The sequence below is a fragment of the Scylla paramamosain genome, chromosome 26 (genome assembly GCF_035594125.1).
Source record: "Scylla paramamosain isolate STU-SP2022 chromosome 26, ASM3559412v1, whole genome shotgun sequence".
NCBI classification, from domain to species: domain Eukaryota; kingdom Metazoa; phylum Arthropoda; class Malacostraca; order Decapoda; family Portunidae; genus Scylla; species Scylla paramamosain.
In genome coordinates, this window is record NC_087176.1 from 14,328,151 (window position 1) to 14,346,590 (window position 18,440).

Here is an 18,440-nt window from a genome sequence, read left to right on the forward strand (position 1 = left end):
CTCTTCCCGACCAGGGGATCATGTACGAGTAAACATCACCGGATAAAGAATATTCTGTTGGTCGCCTCGCGGCAAAAGGCCCAACATATCGTACGGCGCTACTCCATCCGATTGCCCACAGTGTAGTACATGATATTACATGCGATGTTGGTCATGATTTTTCCTAACACCATTGCTTATATCTGCTTTCTCCACATCACTATCAGAGCTTCATATTAAATGGATATATTCTGCATCCACGCACACATGCACGCAATGAATTACTAGTCACTGTCTCAGAATCAGCATATTTCGATATTTTACTGGTATATGACACATGCCAATATAAAAATATGTAGATACTAATGTGTGACAATAACATAAATTTTGCCGAGTAGCAGTGGACCAGCCAGGCGGTGGAGTGCAGGGAGGCAAGGAGAGTGCTGATTTCCTTTGAAGTAGTCATTCAGTCATGTTCACGATTAGAACCAATGTCTCGTAAACACAACGGTAGGCTTGTTTTCCTAAATATCATTGTGGTAACTTGATAATATCTGACGGGAGCTTCATATCTCATCGAGGTAGAAGCTTGGGGTTGTGAGTACTGGTTTCCTTTAAACTGGCCATTCAATCATGTTCTTGATTAGCAGCGATGTCTCGTAAAGATCACGGTAGGCTTGGTTTCCTAAATATCATTGTGGTAGCTTGATAATAGCTGAAGGGAGCTTCACCTTTCATCGAATTGGAAGCTTTGGGTAGCACCCTGTAATTTTATAGTACACACACACACACACTATTATCACTATTAATATTACTGTTGTTGTTGTTGTTATTATTATTATTATTATTACTATTATTATTACTATTATTATTATTATTATTATTATTATTATTATTATTATCATTATTATTATTATTATTATTATTATTATTATTATTATTGTTATTATTATTACTATTAGGTATGATTATGATTTCAATAGATAATGTTGAGAGAGAGAGAGAGAGAGAGAGAGAGAGAGAGAGAGAGAGAGAGAGAGAGAGAGAGAGAGAGAGAGAGAGAGAGAGAGAGAGAGAGAGAGAGAGAGAAAAAACATTTAAATTGACTGAATACAGATATCCATTTTTTATACTATACTCGTACTACATTTTACTCCTTTCTCCCTACCACACACACACACACACACACACACACACACACACACACACACACACACACACACACACACACACACACACACACACACACACACACGCATGTATAATTTCCTTACATATTGTAATATTTCATTATTTCAACATTTTTGTCAAGAATGTTTACTGCATTGTGAATCTGCAGCTAGATGTCATAAGTATTACCGTGGGGTTGTGATGAATGAATACCTGCTTACTTAGCTAAATAACTTTCAGCTAACCTGAAGGGATTACCAGGATCTAGGCCTGGAACCCAACTCACATGTATCCCATGAAACACTTTCCCTAAACTCTGCCCTTTTGAAACTGGTTTTCATTTAGTAGTTGAATTTTAATGGAAAACAGGCAACAACAAAACTATAGTTCAAAAATAATTATGGATTGAAAGGAAAACAACTGAAATTCATATGAGATGATAAACTCAATAATTGCTTCTACAAATTTGCAGAATTTGTTGTGATTTGAAGGCATTTAGATATAAAAATAAATTTTGAAATGGATGTTTCTTGTAAGTCAAATGTGCTTTTTTTTTATTCCTCTCTCTCTCTCTCTCTCTCTCTCTCTCTGCCTAATATATATATATATATATATATATATATATATATATATATATATATATATATATATATATATATATATATATATATATATATATATATATATATATATATATATATATATATATATATATATATATATATATATATATATATATGTATATATATTTTACTGTCAGACTTCATACATTTACCTATAGCTTTATCATGAAAGCAAACCTTAGAGTTTTACAGAAACACTATCGCAGTGCCTGGCTGCTATGAGCTGAACAACGACATTTCTGAGCTGCTATAGTTCAAAATGCCATGATTATAATGATGGGAATGGCAATTGTTTCCAGATAGACATAGGGATGGGAGGCTCGATTCCTCATCCACTGTATGATCCAGTGATCTCATGAGCTTCCGTAGGTGTAATCCTGCACACAGTAGTTTTCTCAGTGTCAGCGATGGCACGAACATTAGTTCTACATATATGGATAACAAACACATGTACAGTATGTTTTTAACTAGCAATTCCATCTCGTGATTAGCAAAGAGCACGGACGACAGGTCACTGTAAGAGGAAAAAGGTATGTGAATAAGACTTGACTCACCATTTACTAAAACTGCGGGTATACCACAGTATTTTCCTATTTGAGTAGCCTTCTCAGTGGCAACTGAACATCAACACAAAGTTACTAGCAGTCGTAGATGGAATTCAAAAGTTCTGTTGTACGGGGACACGTTCATCCTACTTACCACATGCCTTTCTCAGCAAATAAAACTATAATAAGACTATATAACTATTACCTATAGGATATATCCATTTAACATTGTAGGCTAATAGCCTTTTGCCAGCAGATAAATCTATAATAAGTATACTTTTACCTAAGTGATGTATATCTATATAACATTACAGGTTAACAGCCCCTGTCAGGAAATAAATCCGTAACATTTACATAAACTGTATAATTCATCCATATAGCATTGCAGGCTTATAGCCTGTGTCAGCAAAGTATAATAGATATACATTTACATAAATCATACATACATTATATATATATATATATATATATATATATATATATATATATATATATATATATATATATATATATATATATATATATATATATATATATATATATATATATATATATATATATATATATATATATATATATATATATATACATATATACATCTCTTACCCAGTGTAATGGGAGTTTATCCCTATTTGAAGGTTTCTGAGAAATTTCTGCAATAATACCTTCAATTTTCTGATTAGTATAGTGCACAAAATTGGAAATTATATCAGATGTCATGAAGTCCCATGTAATTTTTTTCTGAATTTACTGACCTCGCGTTTCTTAGCAACTGGTCAATTAATTAACCTGTTTCCTACTAATTTCTTGCTATTTCTCCGCAAGGGCCACTCATGATAATAATTATGAAGAATTACTCCCACAGAGAAATAACAAGGCAGTAGTAAGAAACAGATTAGTTCATTCATTGACCATTCTATTAGATGAAAGTAAATATGATAATTATGTAATACCACTCGAGCTACGGGAATATACAATCTCAGATGTAGAAAAGAGAAATCCATAACATGGGCCAATAATATGGAAGGTAGATAAACTGTGAACATATGCAGTGTTTCAGAATGTTTGATAGGAGATGCGAGGTCAGTAAATTCAGAAGAAATGACATGGGACTTGTTCTTAACACCTGATATGATTTCCAGTATGATGCACCATACTAATCAGAAAATCGAATGTATAATTACTATTGTCTTGCTATATCTCCGTAGGAGCCACTCTTCATAATCTGTGTCATCGTCCTCTTCCACTTCCACTTTGAAATTTCATGTCAAAACTAGCTTCGTCACCTATCACATCTACCAAATCTTCGTCAGGGTCTTCTGTACAGTCAGGAGTTGTGTCTGTAGAGTCCGTTGTAAGCACTAAGCAATCAGATAAAAAAAACTTTATCAACCTTCGAAAATATTATTTCTCCTGTCTTTGAAATGTTTCATATAACCTGGGCAGAATATTCGTGATGTCAGATTGCCTTTGCATAATTAAAAAAAATCCGTCAATATCCACAAGGAGTGTGGTACATGCTACACAACTAATTAATGCGGGTGGTACTCTTATGTCCTCTACCGCGCAACTTTAACAGATTTAGTTTCCGGTAGCCAGTCATTATCATGGTTACTTCCGTCGGTATATTCCCTTTCTTTATTATCCTTCTCTCTTTCCTCTTTTTCATAGTTATCTTCCTTTATTTCGCCACTTTTTTCTCGGTATTTCCTTATCACATGGAACTTCCTGTGTTACTGACTTCCTTAAACATTGTCCTTGGTTATCTTCTTTGCTTTTGTTTCCCTTCTACTTTACATCCTCCTTTGCTTAATGTTATAACAGAGGCCTTGTCATCGAACTTTGGTGTCACCGAGACGATAGGCCCCGTAAGGACTTTCTTTTTATTCCTTAAAATTGTCAGATTTTCTGTTGTGAGTTGTATGATTACATCTTTATAGTCTGTCATTATTTACTCATTTATTTATTTATTTATTTACTATTTATGGTTTTTACCTACATGGAGAAACCCAGATATTAATTTATTATAATAAAAACAAACAAAATAGCATGGCTTAATAGTTTTATTCCACATAAGTTACATTTAGTAGTATTTTTTGGCATATAAGATGAATCCATTTAATTTAAATCATATCAGCGTTCAGCATTTGTGTCTGGCTTGTTGAGGACCTCAGTAGAAAAGGAAAGCATACCCAGAACATAACCGCTTGCGAGCACCACGAACATGGCCTGAAAGAGAGAGAGAGAGAGAGAGAGAGAGAGAGAGAGAGAGAGAGAGAGAGAGAGAGAGAGAGAGAGAGAGAGAGAGAGAGAGAGAGAGAGAGAGATTTGTACCAATATGCAGAAACACGAAGAAATGTATTACCTGTTGTATTACAGGAAACAATACAAAGGATTTTACCTTTATAGTAGCAATTTATGTTGGCATTGTGTGATAAATAAACGTGTTATATGTTAACGACAGTTAACTCATTAATATATATATATATATATATATATATATATATATATATATATATATATATATATATATATATATATATATATATATATATATATATATATATATATATATATATATATATATATATATATATATATATATATATATATATATATATATATATATATATATATATATATATATATATATATATATATATATATATATATATATATATATATATATATATATATATATATATATATATATATATATATATATATATATATATATATATATATATATATATATATATATATATATATATATATATATATATATATATATATATATATATATATATATATATATATATATATATATATATATATATATATATATATATATATATATATATATATATATATATATATATATATATATATATATATATATATATATATATATATATATATATATATATATATATATATATATATACTCGTATATATATGTATATAGCCACCTGTCAAAACGATAAATACTCCCACTGAGGTCTAAAACACTGGATCTGGGGGTGCTATGAACTTATCATTAAACCCAGCTGTGACATCACTGAACCTTTCCCTTTGTGTCTTACAACACAAGGGGGCATTCACAGCCTGCCCTCTAAAGACAACTCTCTTCCTCCACACAAAACTGCAAACATCTAATAACTCACACACCCTTCACTCAAAAATTAAAAACTATCATGGAGACTCCTACACCAGCCTCGGAATCCCCATCTGAGAGGGGGACCACAAATGTCCCCAGTTCGGACTGTTCTTCTGATAACGACCCTAAATGTCTTGACACCCCCCTTTAACTTTATCTTCATTAACTTCTGCAACATTCCCGGTCTAAGATCTACTTTGCAATCTGTATAACACCACACATCCTCTTCTAAACCTCATCCTCTTTTCCTCACTGAAACTCAGTTGTCTGAAGCAACTGACAGTAGCCCCTTTTCTGTTCCCTCCCACTTTCTCTATCCTAATTTTCAATCGAAAAGCCGGATGTTGCATTTATGTGCGCAACGAGTTAACCTGTTCTCGTGCCCACGCTCTTGAATATTCCGAGTTTTCCATCTGGCTACAACTACAGAGTCACTCTTAAACAAAATTTATCTGTCCTCTCATTGTGCACCACTGCTATCACATCTATTTCTAAAGCTGAACTCTTTACTCAAATCTTTGCTACAAACTCTACCTTGGATGATTCAGGGCTTTTTCCTCTCTCTCATCCACCCTCTGACTACTTCATGCTACTTATTAAAATTCTTCGCAATGATGTTTTCCATGCCCTCGCTGGCCTAAACACCCGTCCTATTGCTTTAATTTCCTGCCTATCTAAAGTTTTTGAATCTATTCTCATCAGGAAGATTCTTAAACATCTATCACATTACAACCTTCTGTCTGATCGCTGGCATGGGTTCTGTTAAGGCCGCTCTACTGGTGATCTTCTGCCTTTCCTTACTGAGTCCTGTTCAATCTTTTTTAGAGATTTTAGTGAAACTTTTGCTGTTTTCTTGGATATATCAAAAGCTTTTGATAGAGTCTGGCACAAAGCTTTGATTTCCAAACTACCCTCCTACGGCTTCTATCCTTCTCTCTGTAACTTCATCTCAAGTTTCCTTTCTGACCGTTCTATGGCTGCTGTGGTAGACAGTCACTGTTCTTCTCCTAAACCTATTAGCAGCGATGTTCCTCAGGGTTCTGTCCTGTTACCCTCTCTTTTTATTATTCACTCTCTTTTTATTATTCATCAATGACCTTCTAAACCAAACTTCTTGTTCTATCCAGTCTTACGCTGATGACACCACCCAGCACTTTTCCACGTCTTTCCATAGACGTCCAACACTTCAAGAAGTAAACATTTCGCGCAGAGAAGCCACAGAACGCCTGACTTCTGATCTTTTTAAAATTTCTGATAGGGGCACAGTAAACTTGATATTGTTCAACGCTTCAAGAACTCAATTCTTCGTCTATCAACTCGACACAACCTTCCACACAACTATCCCCTCCTCTTCAATGACACTGAACTGGCCCCCTCTTCTACAATGAACATCCTCGGTCTGTCCTTTACTTATAATCTGAATAATAATAATCTGAATAATCTAAAATAGCTTTTATGAAGATACGCGTTCTGAGACGTCTCCGCCAGTTTTTTTTCTCGCCGCCCCAGCTGCTAACTCTGTACAAGGGCTTTATCTGTCTATGTATGGAATATGCATCACATATCTTGGTGGGGGGGGGTTTCACTCATGCCGCTCTTCTAGACAGGGTGGAATCAAAAGCTTTTCGTTTCATGAACTCCTCTCCTCTAACTGACTGTTTTCAGCCTCTCTCTCTTCGCCGCAGTGTTGCATCTCTTGCTGTCTTCTACCTCTATTTTCATGCTAACTGCTCTTGTGATCTTGCTAACTGCATGCCTCCTCTCCTCCCACGGCCTTGCTGCACAAGGCATTCTTCTTTCTCTCACCCCTATTCTGTCAACCTCTCTAATGCAACACTTAACCAATATTCTAAATCATCCATCCCTTTCTCTGGTAAACTCTGGAATTCCCTGCCAGCGTCTGTATTTCTACCTTCCTTTGACTTGAATTCCTTCAAGACGGAGATTTCAAGACAACCTTCAGTTTCTGACTACCGCTTTGGACCCTTTTATGGGACTGGCTTCTCAGTGGGCTTTTTTTTTTTTTCTTTTATTGGATTCTTGTTGCCCTTGGTCAATGCTCTTCGTACATAAACACACACACACACACACACAGAATCGTGCACGTGGCACGTAGGATGAGATCTGTAGAGAGATAATGCTCATTTAGGGACAAGACCCTTGTCAGGAAAAGGCCTGTGGAAGGATGATATCCGTCTAATGTTATGATAGTTTCACACATTCGGACAGTGTCGTGTTTTGTTTTCTCCAGTCAACCTTTTTTGCGGTAAGTGTCCGATGGCCCATTTTATTTTGTGCACTCACATGGGCTAGTTCTAGTTACTGCGGATACTGAACTTGTCCACCTTTGCGATTATTATCAAGCCAGTTGGTGAAATTTTGTATTCTTGATAATAAACTTATGACTGGTTATAGTGGTATCGTCCGAGGATAATGTGTTGAAAAACTGATCTATTGTAGTATCCGGCAGATGCCTGTTGCCCCGTTAGTAATTTTTATTACTATAAATATTCGGCTGTGAGGGGATATGAAAAATTGAGTAGGAGTACTGAAGTACTGTAGTTTAGTTGTTTACTAACTATAATATTCAACCATTAAGCAGATAGGTTACATAATTTATATATGCAGCCAGTTGTAGGAGTCACTATATACTTTAAAGTTTATTATCAATAAATGATTGTCTCATGCTTCCTGTATCTCTTCATATTAGGCCATACGAGCTTGGCATCCAGGTATTTTGAGTGTTTGGCATGTTAGAAGTGATCGAAACATGAAATTCGAGTATATTATAGTGTAAGTTTATTTGTTGTTGTTTACTTGGTGTACTGACCTATGCATTGTCACTATTTTCTGAGATTCCAACCAGCTGATACACTATTGGGCAATGCTTGACACTGTTACCATAATCTTGTTTCAATACATAAAGTCGGATTTATATATATATATATATATATATATATATATATATATATATATATATATATATATATATATATATATATATATATATATATATATATATATGGATTGACAGGTTTCCAGTATAATGAGAGACAAACTGTTTCGATATCCTCGTGGTATACTATAAAGGAATGTAGAAGAAAGTAACAAGGAAAAAGTGAAATGAAAAAAGTGGCGGTAAAAAAAGCAACAAGAAAAAAATAAGAAAAAAAAAACAGGAAAAAAAAGTAACAAAAATATTGAATGAATTTCGAGAGAATGGATGAATTTCGAAGATTCCCCAAAAGTTCAGACTGCTTCAGTTCAGTAACTGAATGCTTCAATTTCGGTTTCTGAGGTTTCCTCATCTAAGAACATGATTCGGTTACTGTTTCGGAGTTTCACCTAATAGGATAAGAGCCCGTTTCAGACAAGTAGTCTGATGGTTAGATGGTGAGCCGCTACACATACAACCGGTGGCATCATGAACATCATGCAGAACAACAAGGGCGGCAACAAAATTTGTTTCGAGGTATATATATATATATATATATATATATATATATATATATATATATATATATATATATATATATATATATATATATATATATATATATATATATATATATATATATATATATATATATATATATATATATATATATATATATATATGTTGTGACGCCGCTCAAGGCGGCGTCACAAAGGGCAAATTTCTCCCAGCATGCTGCCCGGTTTTGCTGCCGGCGGGGTAAACTGAGCAGCAAATGACATCATGCAGCTCGTCTTCTGCTGTTGGGAAGAATGGAAAACTAATGTGGTGTTGAAATTGCTGGGAGTATTTTAAATCAAATGACCCTCTATTTACAAGCTGTACATGTAAAATAAGAATATATTGTCGTACTTTATGAGCAAACTTGGCAACTTTAAAATTTAGGAAAACGATGTTATGTGGCAGTGTGTGATTGTGACTTGATTGTGCGGTATATGAAATTACTTATTGCACTTATTTGACATCTGCAGCTGGCGAGATAAACAATGTGTCGTGATGGAGTCCTGCAATTAATTTTGCTGGAGTGTGGGAGTGTGGAAGTTTGGCACAAATTAGTTGAGCTATAATGGATCCAGAATATTAATTGGCGTTGGCTGTAAGACCTGCTCACGCTGTTGCCACCTCAATCCCGGAGTAACCTGATCATGGCCAGCAGCAGGGCGCGGCGTGTGGAGACAGCCACATTGTATAAATTAATTGCCAAGTGGAGTGAAAGATTTACAGCATCCTTGTTCCTTCATCAGATCTAAAGCCATTCAAAAATAACATGCAGTCATATGTAATAATATATAATTTTGAAATAATAAAAAAAAAAAGTAAAGTATCTGAAGAAATGATGGCTTAGAGTTTGTTGTTGGAATGACAGGCGTCAAAACAATGGTCCAGTCCCTGTGTGACGCCAAACTTGCTGCGCTGCCGTTTTTCACCAGCAAAAACTGTTCTCATGCTGGGAGAAATTTGCCCTGTGTGACGTCACCTTTTTAGAGTTCATAAAACTTACGCAACACTTAGGCGCAAACACATAGCTATCAGTATTAGGACCTTGTCTGTTTTCACCTGCTCGTTTGTTTCTTGTATTTTTCTACTTGTAGCTTGGGTACTCTTACTAAATTTTAAATTGTTCTGTCTTGCGTAATTGTTGCTCTACACTCTCGTTTATTTCTGCTACAAGTTTCTTTACATACTCCACGACTGAAATTCCCCAGGGAATTGTCTCGCCCAGCCTGCACACCATCGCCTTCCGAGAGACCTGATTAATACCACAGGATCCCTTGACCGCTAATTCCATAATTACTTTTGATTCCAACCTCTCCAGCCTCTCCATCCTTCGTAGCTTTCGCTTTCTATACTAATGCAATAAAAGTGCCTTTTGATTTGAAATCTTGCAGGGACTGTACCAGTAGGTTCACCAGGCAGTACTTTATTGATTACGTTTTCATGGCCTGTTTGCAGACTGTGATACGCGATCCTGCCTTGAGGAAGCTGTGGAAGAGGGAAACCGGAGGTACGTCGAACTAAAATGCAACGCTACGCTGACAAGAAGCCCGCGAGCCTCTTCCCTCGCCCGTCACCCCAACTAACTTACCCGCTAATCAGGACGCAGTCTTCACCCTGTCAGGAGTAGAGCACGATGACACACGCAGTGTTCTCACTTCCCCACCACGACATGTCATAACCGTTTCCAGATCCTTTCAGCCACAGATGAAAATGAGAACAGTAAAGAAGATAGGTTTGTTGGAAACTCTATCATGAGTGATCAACTAACCGAGTTTTGTGGCAAAGCTCCCAGGATCAGGAAACATTTCTGCATCCCGGGTGATGGCGTTCAGGACGTAATCGCTGCCATGGACGAGGTGTCGAGACTAGCGCCCACCAACACTATGAACGTCATCACCGTTGGTACCAACAATGTGCAGAGGACCTCGACAAGTACCGACAGACATTAAGAAATATAAGGGAAAGTCTAATAAAGCTATTGTTTCAGCCATCATGCCCCACTGCAGGCTGGCAATCAATCAATCAAAGCATCAACCACCGCCTTGCCAGCCTCTGCAGCGAAGAGAACATCGGCTTTGTAAAAACTTGCGGTACTTTTACTATGGTTCTTCCTTGTTTTCAGGTGACGGCTTGTACCTCAGTCAGGTGAGGGCTGCCAGTTTTGGCCGCCTGCTGGGTGGCACAGTGAGGGATTTCCGTACAAAATAAAGAAAATGTCTTTACTCACCAAGTAAGGATATTGTAAATAACAAGCCAAATGTGCAGACAACTATTCATAATAAGCTTCAGGTTTTCTTTGTGAACGCTCGTAGCATACGTAACATATTTTCCAACTTAAATGAAGTAGCGTTATCAGTAAACTACGCTATAATCGGCGTTACAGAATCATGATTTAATGCTGATGTCTGGGACTATTTGGCCAAATATAACATTCCCTGTTACACGATATCTGAAAAAAAGTTAACAAAAATGGAGGCGGCATTTTATTCAACATCGAAACCAGTCTCAACCCAGTTTTATTATCAAAAGCCCTTGTTGCAAGCATGGATACTCTATTTATTTTAACAAAATAATAATTACGGGACGAAACTAATAATACTTCTTCTGTACAGACCTACAGCCCAGCCAGCGCAAACTGCCCGCGACATTTATGTACAAATTAGCGAGATAAGTGACACACATGACGCCGTAATCCTTAGTAACTTTCATATAGCAGCGACGAAGTGGGACGAACCAGTCACCCCCCACCACGGGTATGATATATATATATATATATATATATATATATATATATATATATATATATATATATATATATATATATATATATATATATATATATATATATATATATATATATATATATATATATATATATATATATATATATATATATATATATATATATATATATATATATATATATATATATATATATATATATATATATATATATATATATATATATATATATATATATATATATATATAATTGAAAAGAAAGTTCACTTTCTCAATTTGTACAAAACCCGACTCGCGATACGATAAACACATGTTCGATGTCGTGTTTGCTACGAAAGACGATTAGTAAAAAATCCGAATCTCGGTGAGAAGTTCAGTAATAGCGATCTCACCCCGCGTCTCAAAAGAAACGAAATTTGAATTGGTCAAACCTTTGAGTTTATTATTCAAAATATCCCTGTAGTCCGGTACAATACTTAATGACTGGTAGCTCGCTAACGTAACTCCGATTTTCAAAAAAGGCAGTAAATCTTCATCATGCAATTACCGGCCAGTTAGTTTAACCTCAGTCGTAATCAAAATGCTAGAAACACTTGTAACTTGTTAATCAGTTAAAGGAAAATAACTTAAAGATACTCAAAACGGTCTCCGTAGCAAACGCCCTAGTTAGACGAACATCTTAGTCTTCTATGATATACTTAATTAGTATGACGAAAGTAAAGCGGTAGACATAATTGTATCTATTTCCAAAAGACCTTCAACAAAGTCCGACACAAAGGCCTACTGATTATCGCATGGTATACAACAGGGCGTGCTGAGATGGGTAGAAAACTGGCTGAACAACAGTAAACAAAATATAATAATGAATGGAAAAACATCCAAGTGGACTAACGTAAACAGCGGTGTGCCACAGGGATCAGTTTTAGAATCTGTTCTCTTCCTTCTTTATATAAACGACATAGATGAAGGTGTTACCGGTCAGTTTGCTGATGACACCAAAATAGCGCATACTGTAGTCTTAAATGAACAAGTAAGATAAATGCAGAACAATCTAGACAAGTTATCAGAGTGGGAGAAAACTCGGGAAATGTGTTTTAATGTGGATAAGAAAATTGCTTCATTTAGAGCAGTGGTTCCCAAACTGGGGCCCATGGTCCCCTGGGAGGCCATGTAGCAGAATGCAGGGGGCCATAATCTACGAATATACATATATAAAACCAAAGGAGTTTAGTGGGTAAGCAGCAAGTGGAGGCAACTCACAGGTTCGGTACAGATTTGTGCAATGCCTTATTGCCAGACGCATGAGTAATACATCACTTTGTGTAATTACCGTTTTTCATGATTATGTGTTCTTGACATAAAAGCAAAACATTGACAAACATTACCGTAGTAATTAATTTCATCTGAACATAATTCCAAGATTCCTAACCTATGAATTCTACATGATAACCTGGCCATGAGTCTTGAGAATCAGTCAGCAAGGCCAAGGATGTTCACATTATTCAGAGTTAACCACAAATTCACAGTTGCAACACTGATCACCTTGTATGCCTCCCCAGTTTGAACCCACCTGTGAATACCCACATCAATACCACTTTGATGGTAAGTAAGCTCATTCAAACGTATTATACTAGCCGGTACAAAAGATTTAGAATATCTGGAGGTTCTGCAACTCATTTAACTTAACCTTCTAGCTGATGGCAATAGTTGATAACTGCTATTTAGAGTGTGTGAGGGTTCACTAATAATTGCTTCACGTCTATGTGAAATACTCCTTTTATATATATTAACTAAACTTGAACCAGTCTCTACTCCTAATTCCAAACACTTTTGAATTATTTAAAAAAAAAAATTCCCCTTCATCTCCAAACTGCAGTTACCATACCAATTTGAGATTGAGAACGAAATAACGGACTGTATAATTGCAAAATAAAATAAGTCCATATTTTTTAAAATTTTATTTAATATTTTATTTTATTTTATTTTATTTTATTTTATTTATTTTATTTTATTAGTTTGCTCAGTTTCCGCACAGATTACATTCTAGAATTAAATTTCTTGTATATTTCCTCTCTGTTCTGTTTGAAACGGAATTTATTATCAATAACTGTACCAAGATACTTATATTCTTTGACTAACTCAATTACTTTTCTATGTTTATATAGGAATGGGTGATGTACTAATGTCTACTACCATTTCTATGGGTTTCTTAAGCTCTAGATAATGTTTTCCGCACCAAGTACTGAAACATTGTACTTCTCTGTAATTAATACAATTTACACACAAACTTATCACCAGCGTGCCTAAATAGATGAGAATTAGTGGCTTAGCAGTGACTATCACTAGTGTACAGAGTGAATAAAATAGGAGATAAAACACAACCTTGTGGAGCTCCTTTATTCAAGATTGCGACTTTTGATTTTGTGTCAAAACATTTAAAATATTGCGGTCTGTATGTTAAAAATTCATTAATCCATAAAACTATTTTTGCGTTTACATTTATGTTTAGCAATCTCTGCATCATTATATGTGGCTGGATCGTGTTAAATGATTTCGAAAAATCCACGAAGAGTATCTTTGCAAGGTATTTTGTGCTCAACTTGTTAGGTTTATCTAGAAATTTTAGAACATAATATATTAAACACAAAGAAGCATCCTCAACACTTCTATTTCTGGTATAAGCAAATTGGTGGGGATCAGTGTCATGCTTGACCTGCTGACATAATAGGTTTTTAATAATTTTCTCAAAACACTTAATAATAATCGAAGTTAAAGCTAGTAGCCGATAATCATTCTTACAAGTAGGTGGAATTATTTCGGCTGTCTTCCAAATTACAAGTACACAAACATTATCTATTGACTGTTGTAAAAATTTACATAAGACTGGAGATAATGATTCTTTACACAACTTAAACAAACTCCCATTCATTTTGTCTGGTGCCGCGGATTATCAAGTTTAATAGTTTGCAAACTTTTAATTGCTTCCTCCGGGATTGTAATAGGGAGTGGTTCATTTCTATTACAAAGTGAATCTACCAGAATTGATCGTTGATTTTCAAAATTAGATTCACCGTATCCACCATAAAAAATAAAAAAAATTGTTGAGTTCACTACAGAAATCAGAAGGATTATCAACTATAATATTGGCAGATTTCTTATCGATACCAATTAACTGCCTAAGCCCGTTCCAAGCAGCTTTAGGATAATTTTGTCTAAGCATGTATTCTATCTTATTTTTGTAATTAATTTTATATTCATTAATGGTGTCACTAATTTTCTTTTGAACACCCTTTAACATATCTCTGTTGTTATTTTCATGAATATACTTTTTCCTGCCGAGTAGTTCTTTCAATTTTTTTCTCACCTACGGTTTGTCATTAGGAAAGTATTTCACAATTTTCTTAGCTACAATCATCTCAACACATAAGTGCAAATAGGAGTTTAACACATCAACGTTTTTATTAACTGAAACATTATTGTCAAACATAACCTCAAAATCTGTACACTATGCAATCCGGATGTTTTTTGTTCACTTCGTCGCTCCATTTATATATTTCTTAATTAATTTCGTTCGTTTCAAAGCCTGTTTTTATATAGGAGTGAAAAGGTACATGTCATGATCTGATGTTCCTAGTGGCCTAAGCCTTCTTGCCAGATAGGTATCTTTAATATTACAAAAGAATGGGTCTACTGTTTTATTCTTTGTAGTGAGGAAATTTACATACTTTTGATTCAGGTGTTTAAATTTATTAAAGACAATGATAACGTGGACTGCAGTAAGTGTTTCATGATAAATTTTTCAAATTACATGCAAGGAAACGGTTGCAAAATTGTTGGGAAATCCTTCAACTCTCATGAATCTTTTTTTTTTCATAGTATCGTCAATGAATGTAATAGGGCTCCTCGAGACGTGATAGACTGCAACACCATAAAGAATTTTAAATGCTGTCTTGATAAATATTTTGCCCCAGATCCGAGGTTTACATCTGTTTCCGGTCTTTTATATAAAATTTCCTTTGGGTCATTTAGTTCTCTGTGTTTCTTGTACGTCTTATGCCGGGGTGGTGGGGAGAGAGCCTTCTGCTTTGCTGTCATTTTTTCCTACCATCACTTTATTAGTACTGGGTCAGGTCACCTCGTGAGGACCACATGGTCTGTTGTGGCCTGTACATCTATGTAATTCTATTTAACCTGAGTGTTGCTTCCTGACAAGCCTCAGAGCATAATATACTCTGCCTCAAGTGAGTAACCTGCTTTATTATGTATAGATACACTTTCCCAAGGAGTGTATAAAATGTGTTTAAACCTTTTTGATGTAACGGATAAAATCATGATCACGTCCATCTTGGAATAATACTTAGTTTCTTCTCTTCTATGCAACCTTTCTTTGCACCACACACTCTTGTGCAATTTATTATTATTATTTTTTTTTTCAAGCAAATTGAAATCTCTCTCTCTCTCTCTCTCTCTCTCTCTCTCTCAGCTTTGCTGAGTATGGTGAGACTGTGCTCGCACCCTATCATCCACTTACTGGCTACTGAACAACCTGAACTACAAGACCGAACTACCTTTCGAAGGGCGTGGAGTAGTATACTACAGGCAGACTTTGCCTGACGAACTCTGTCCTATAGTGAAGGATCTTCACCTTTACCTCATCTGGTAACAATGTTTCAGAAGCGAGAGAAACACTCTCAGAAAAAAAAAAAATAAATAAATAAAATAAATAAATAAAAAAAAAACTGTCGTTGGGCACTGCTTTCAGCAGCACTGGTCGATAATGTGGACAAGTCTTTGCGTCCGTGGCGAAAGGGTTAGACATGTGGAGGGATGCGACATGTTGATGTCAGTGTTGTAGTAAAGGTAAAGTAAAAGGGCTTGAGAAAAGTAACGAAGACTGCGCTGCTTTATGAAGTGTTTGGAGATAGTCAGGTTAGGCTCTTAGATAGTGCGTTCTGTGCTAGGGATAGGAAGCGTAGGTCGAGGGTGTGTTTGCCGGGGGCCAGGATAGGGAAGGTAGCTGATAGGCTAGACACGTGCTTGGAAAAAGATAAGACCAAGCCCACTGTTTTTCTCAGTGCGGGAGGGAATGACCTTGGTAAGGTCAGGAGTGAGGAGCTTATCAGGAGGTTTCGACAGGCTTTGGACAAGATTAGGGACAAGGGAGGGATCCCCGATTGTGGTGTCTTGCCGAGGAGGGGAGTTGGTGTTGAGTGGCTGTCCAAGGCTATTACAGTGAATCACAGGCTAGCAAATCATTGTAAGAGTAATGGATGGACGTTCATCGACAACTGAGACCTTTTCTATGGTAGGGACACCTTGTACGCCAGGGATGGAGTGCATTTATCACGCCAGGGTGTTCGTGTTTTGGCCGAAACATTCGAGCGGGAGGTAACTGCACTCCAGCGTTTTTTTTTTCGTTAGTCGGGAGGGAAGAAGGGGTAGTGAGGAGAAGGCGAGGGACAAATTAGTTAAATCTAGAAAGGTAGCTAGCTCAGGGAAGGTGAGAAATAGCTTAAGTGTTTACTACACAAACTGTAGAAGTATTCTGAATAAAATAGACTTGCTTAGAGGAATAGCGTGTGTAGAGAAATTTGATATCATTGCTTTAACTGAAACTTGGTTAGATATTTCAGGAAAAGTATTTAATCCAGAGGTTAAGATAGATTATACAATGTTCTATAAAGATAGGGAAAACAGGAGAGGAGGAGGCGTCGCGTTATACGTTAGGGACACATTGCAGTGTTGTATTAATAGTAGAATTAAAACAGATAACAAAGCAGAGTCGATATTGGTAGATATTAAGGAAGGATCGCAGTCAGTAGTACTAGGGGTAGTTTACAGACCACCGACCAGTACAAAGGAAATTAACACCTCACTGTGGTAGGAATTAAATAGAGCAGGCAGGTACAGTCAGGTATGTGTGGTAGGAGATTTTAATTTTAGGAATATCGACTGGAGTCTGATTGTGGGTAACAAGGAAGCAGAGGAATTTCTTAAGGTAATTCAGGATAATTTTTCAAAACAGGTAGTCGTAGAACCCACAAGGGGGAATAATATTCTAGATTTAATTCTTACTAACAGGGAGGAAGCAGTCACGCAGGTAGAGGTTGGAGGACAGCTAGGTAACAGTGACCATAGGGAAATTAGGTACAATTTAGAATGGGAAGAAATTGTTAGAAGCAAAAACACTAATAAAATACCTGACTTTAGAAGAGCAGATTTTGAGGAATTGAAAAGGTACCTCCAAGGAGTGGACTGGCAAGGGATGCAGGGTGAGGTCAGGTCAGGGACGGAGTTCAGAGAGATAAGGCAGGATGAGAGAGGTGAGGTGAGGCGTGAGGGTGTAGGAAAAGAGGAGGGAAGATGTGTCTGGAAAGGGAGGAGGAAAGAAGAAGGGGGAGATAGGTATGAGTATGTTGGAATGTCAGGTCATGCTGAAATGAGAGAGGTGAGGTCGAGACGAGTAGAGGAGGGAGTGGAGAGGATGGTAGGGGCCGAGATGAGGGGATTAGGTGAGGTAAATGTAGATGAATTGCATAAATATTTCGTAAAGTTCATACAGGTCAGTTAGCAAATATCCCATATAGGACAATAAGATCAAAAAAAAAAAAAAGACCTTAAATGGATGACTGCATTATATAGGGCGTAAGAGCAGTATATATAAGAGATTAAGGGCAGGTGAAGAAATGTTAAAGGTCACAATATAATGAATTAGAAAAGTCAGGAAGTTA

The 18,440-nt window shown here is 36.0% G+C and overlaps 1 protein-coding gene across 1 annotated transcript in view; it reads right to left on the bottom strand.

Moving 5' to 3' along the window:
- Window positions 1-4,372: 4,372 nt before the first annotated feature.
- Window positions 4,373-18,440, bottom strand: part of LOC135113913 (probable glutamate receptor) — a 212,704-nt gene continuing 198,636 nt past the window's right edge. Inside the window, exon 14 of the mRNA XM_064029532.1 lies at window positions 4,373-4,546. Within this exon, the coding sequence (XP_063885602.1) occupies window positions 4,451-4,546 (96 nt within the window). The 3' untranslated portion in view covers window positions 4,373-4,450. The remainder of the gene's footprint in view (window positions 4,547-18,440) is intronic.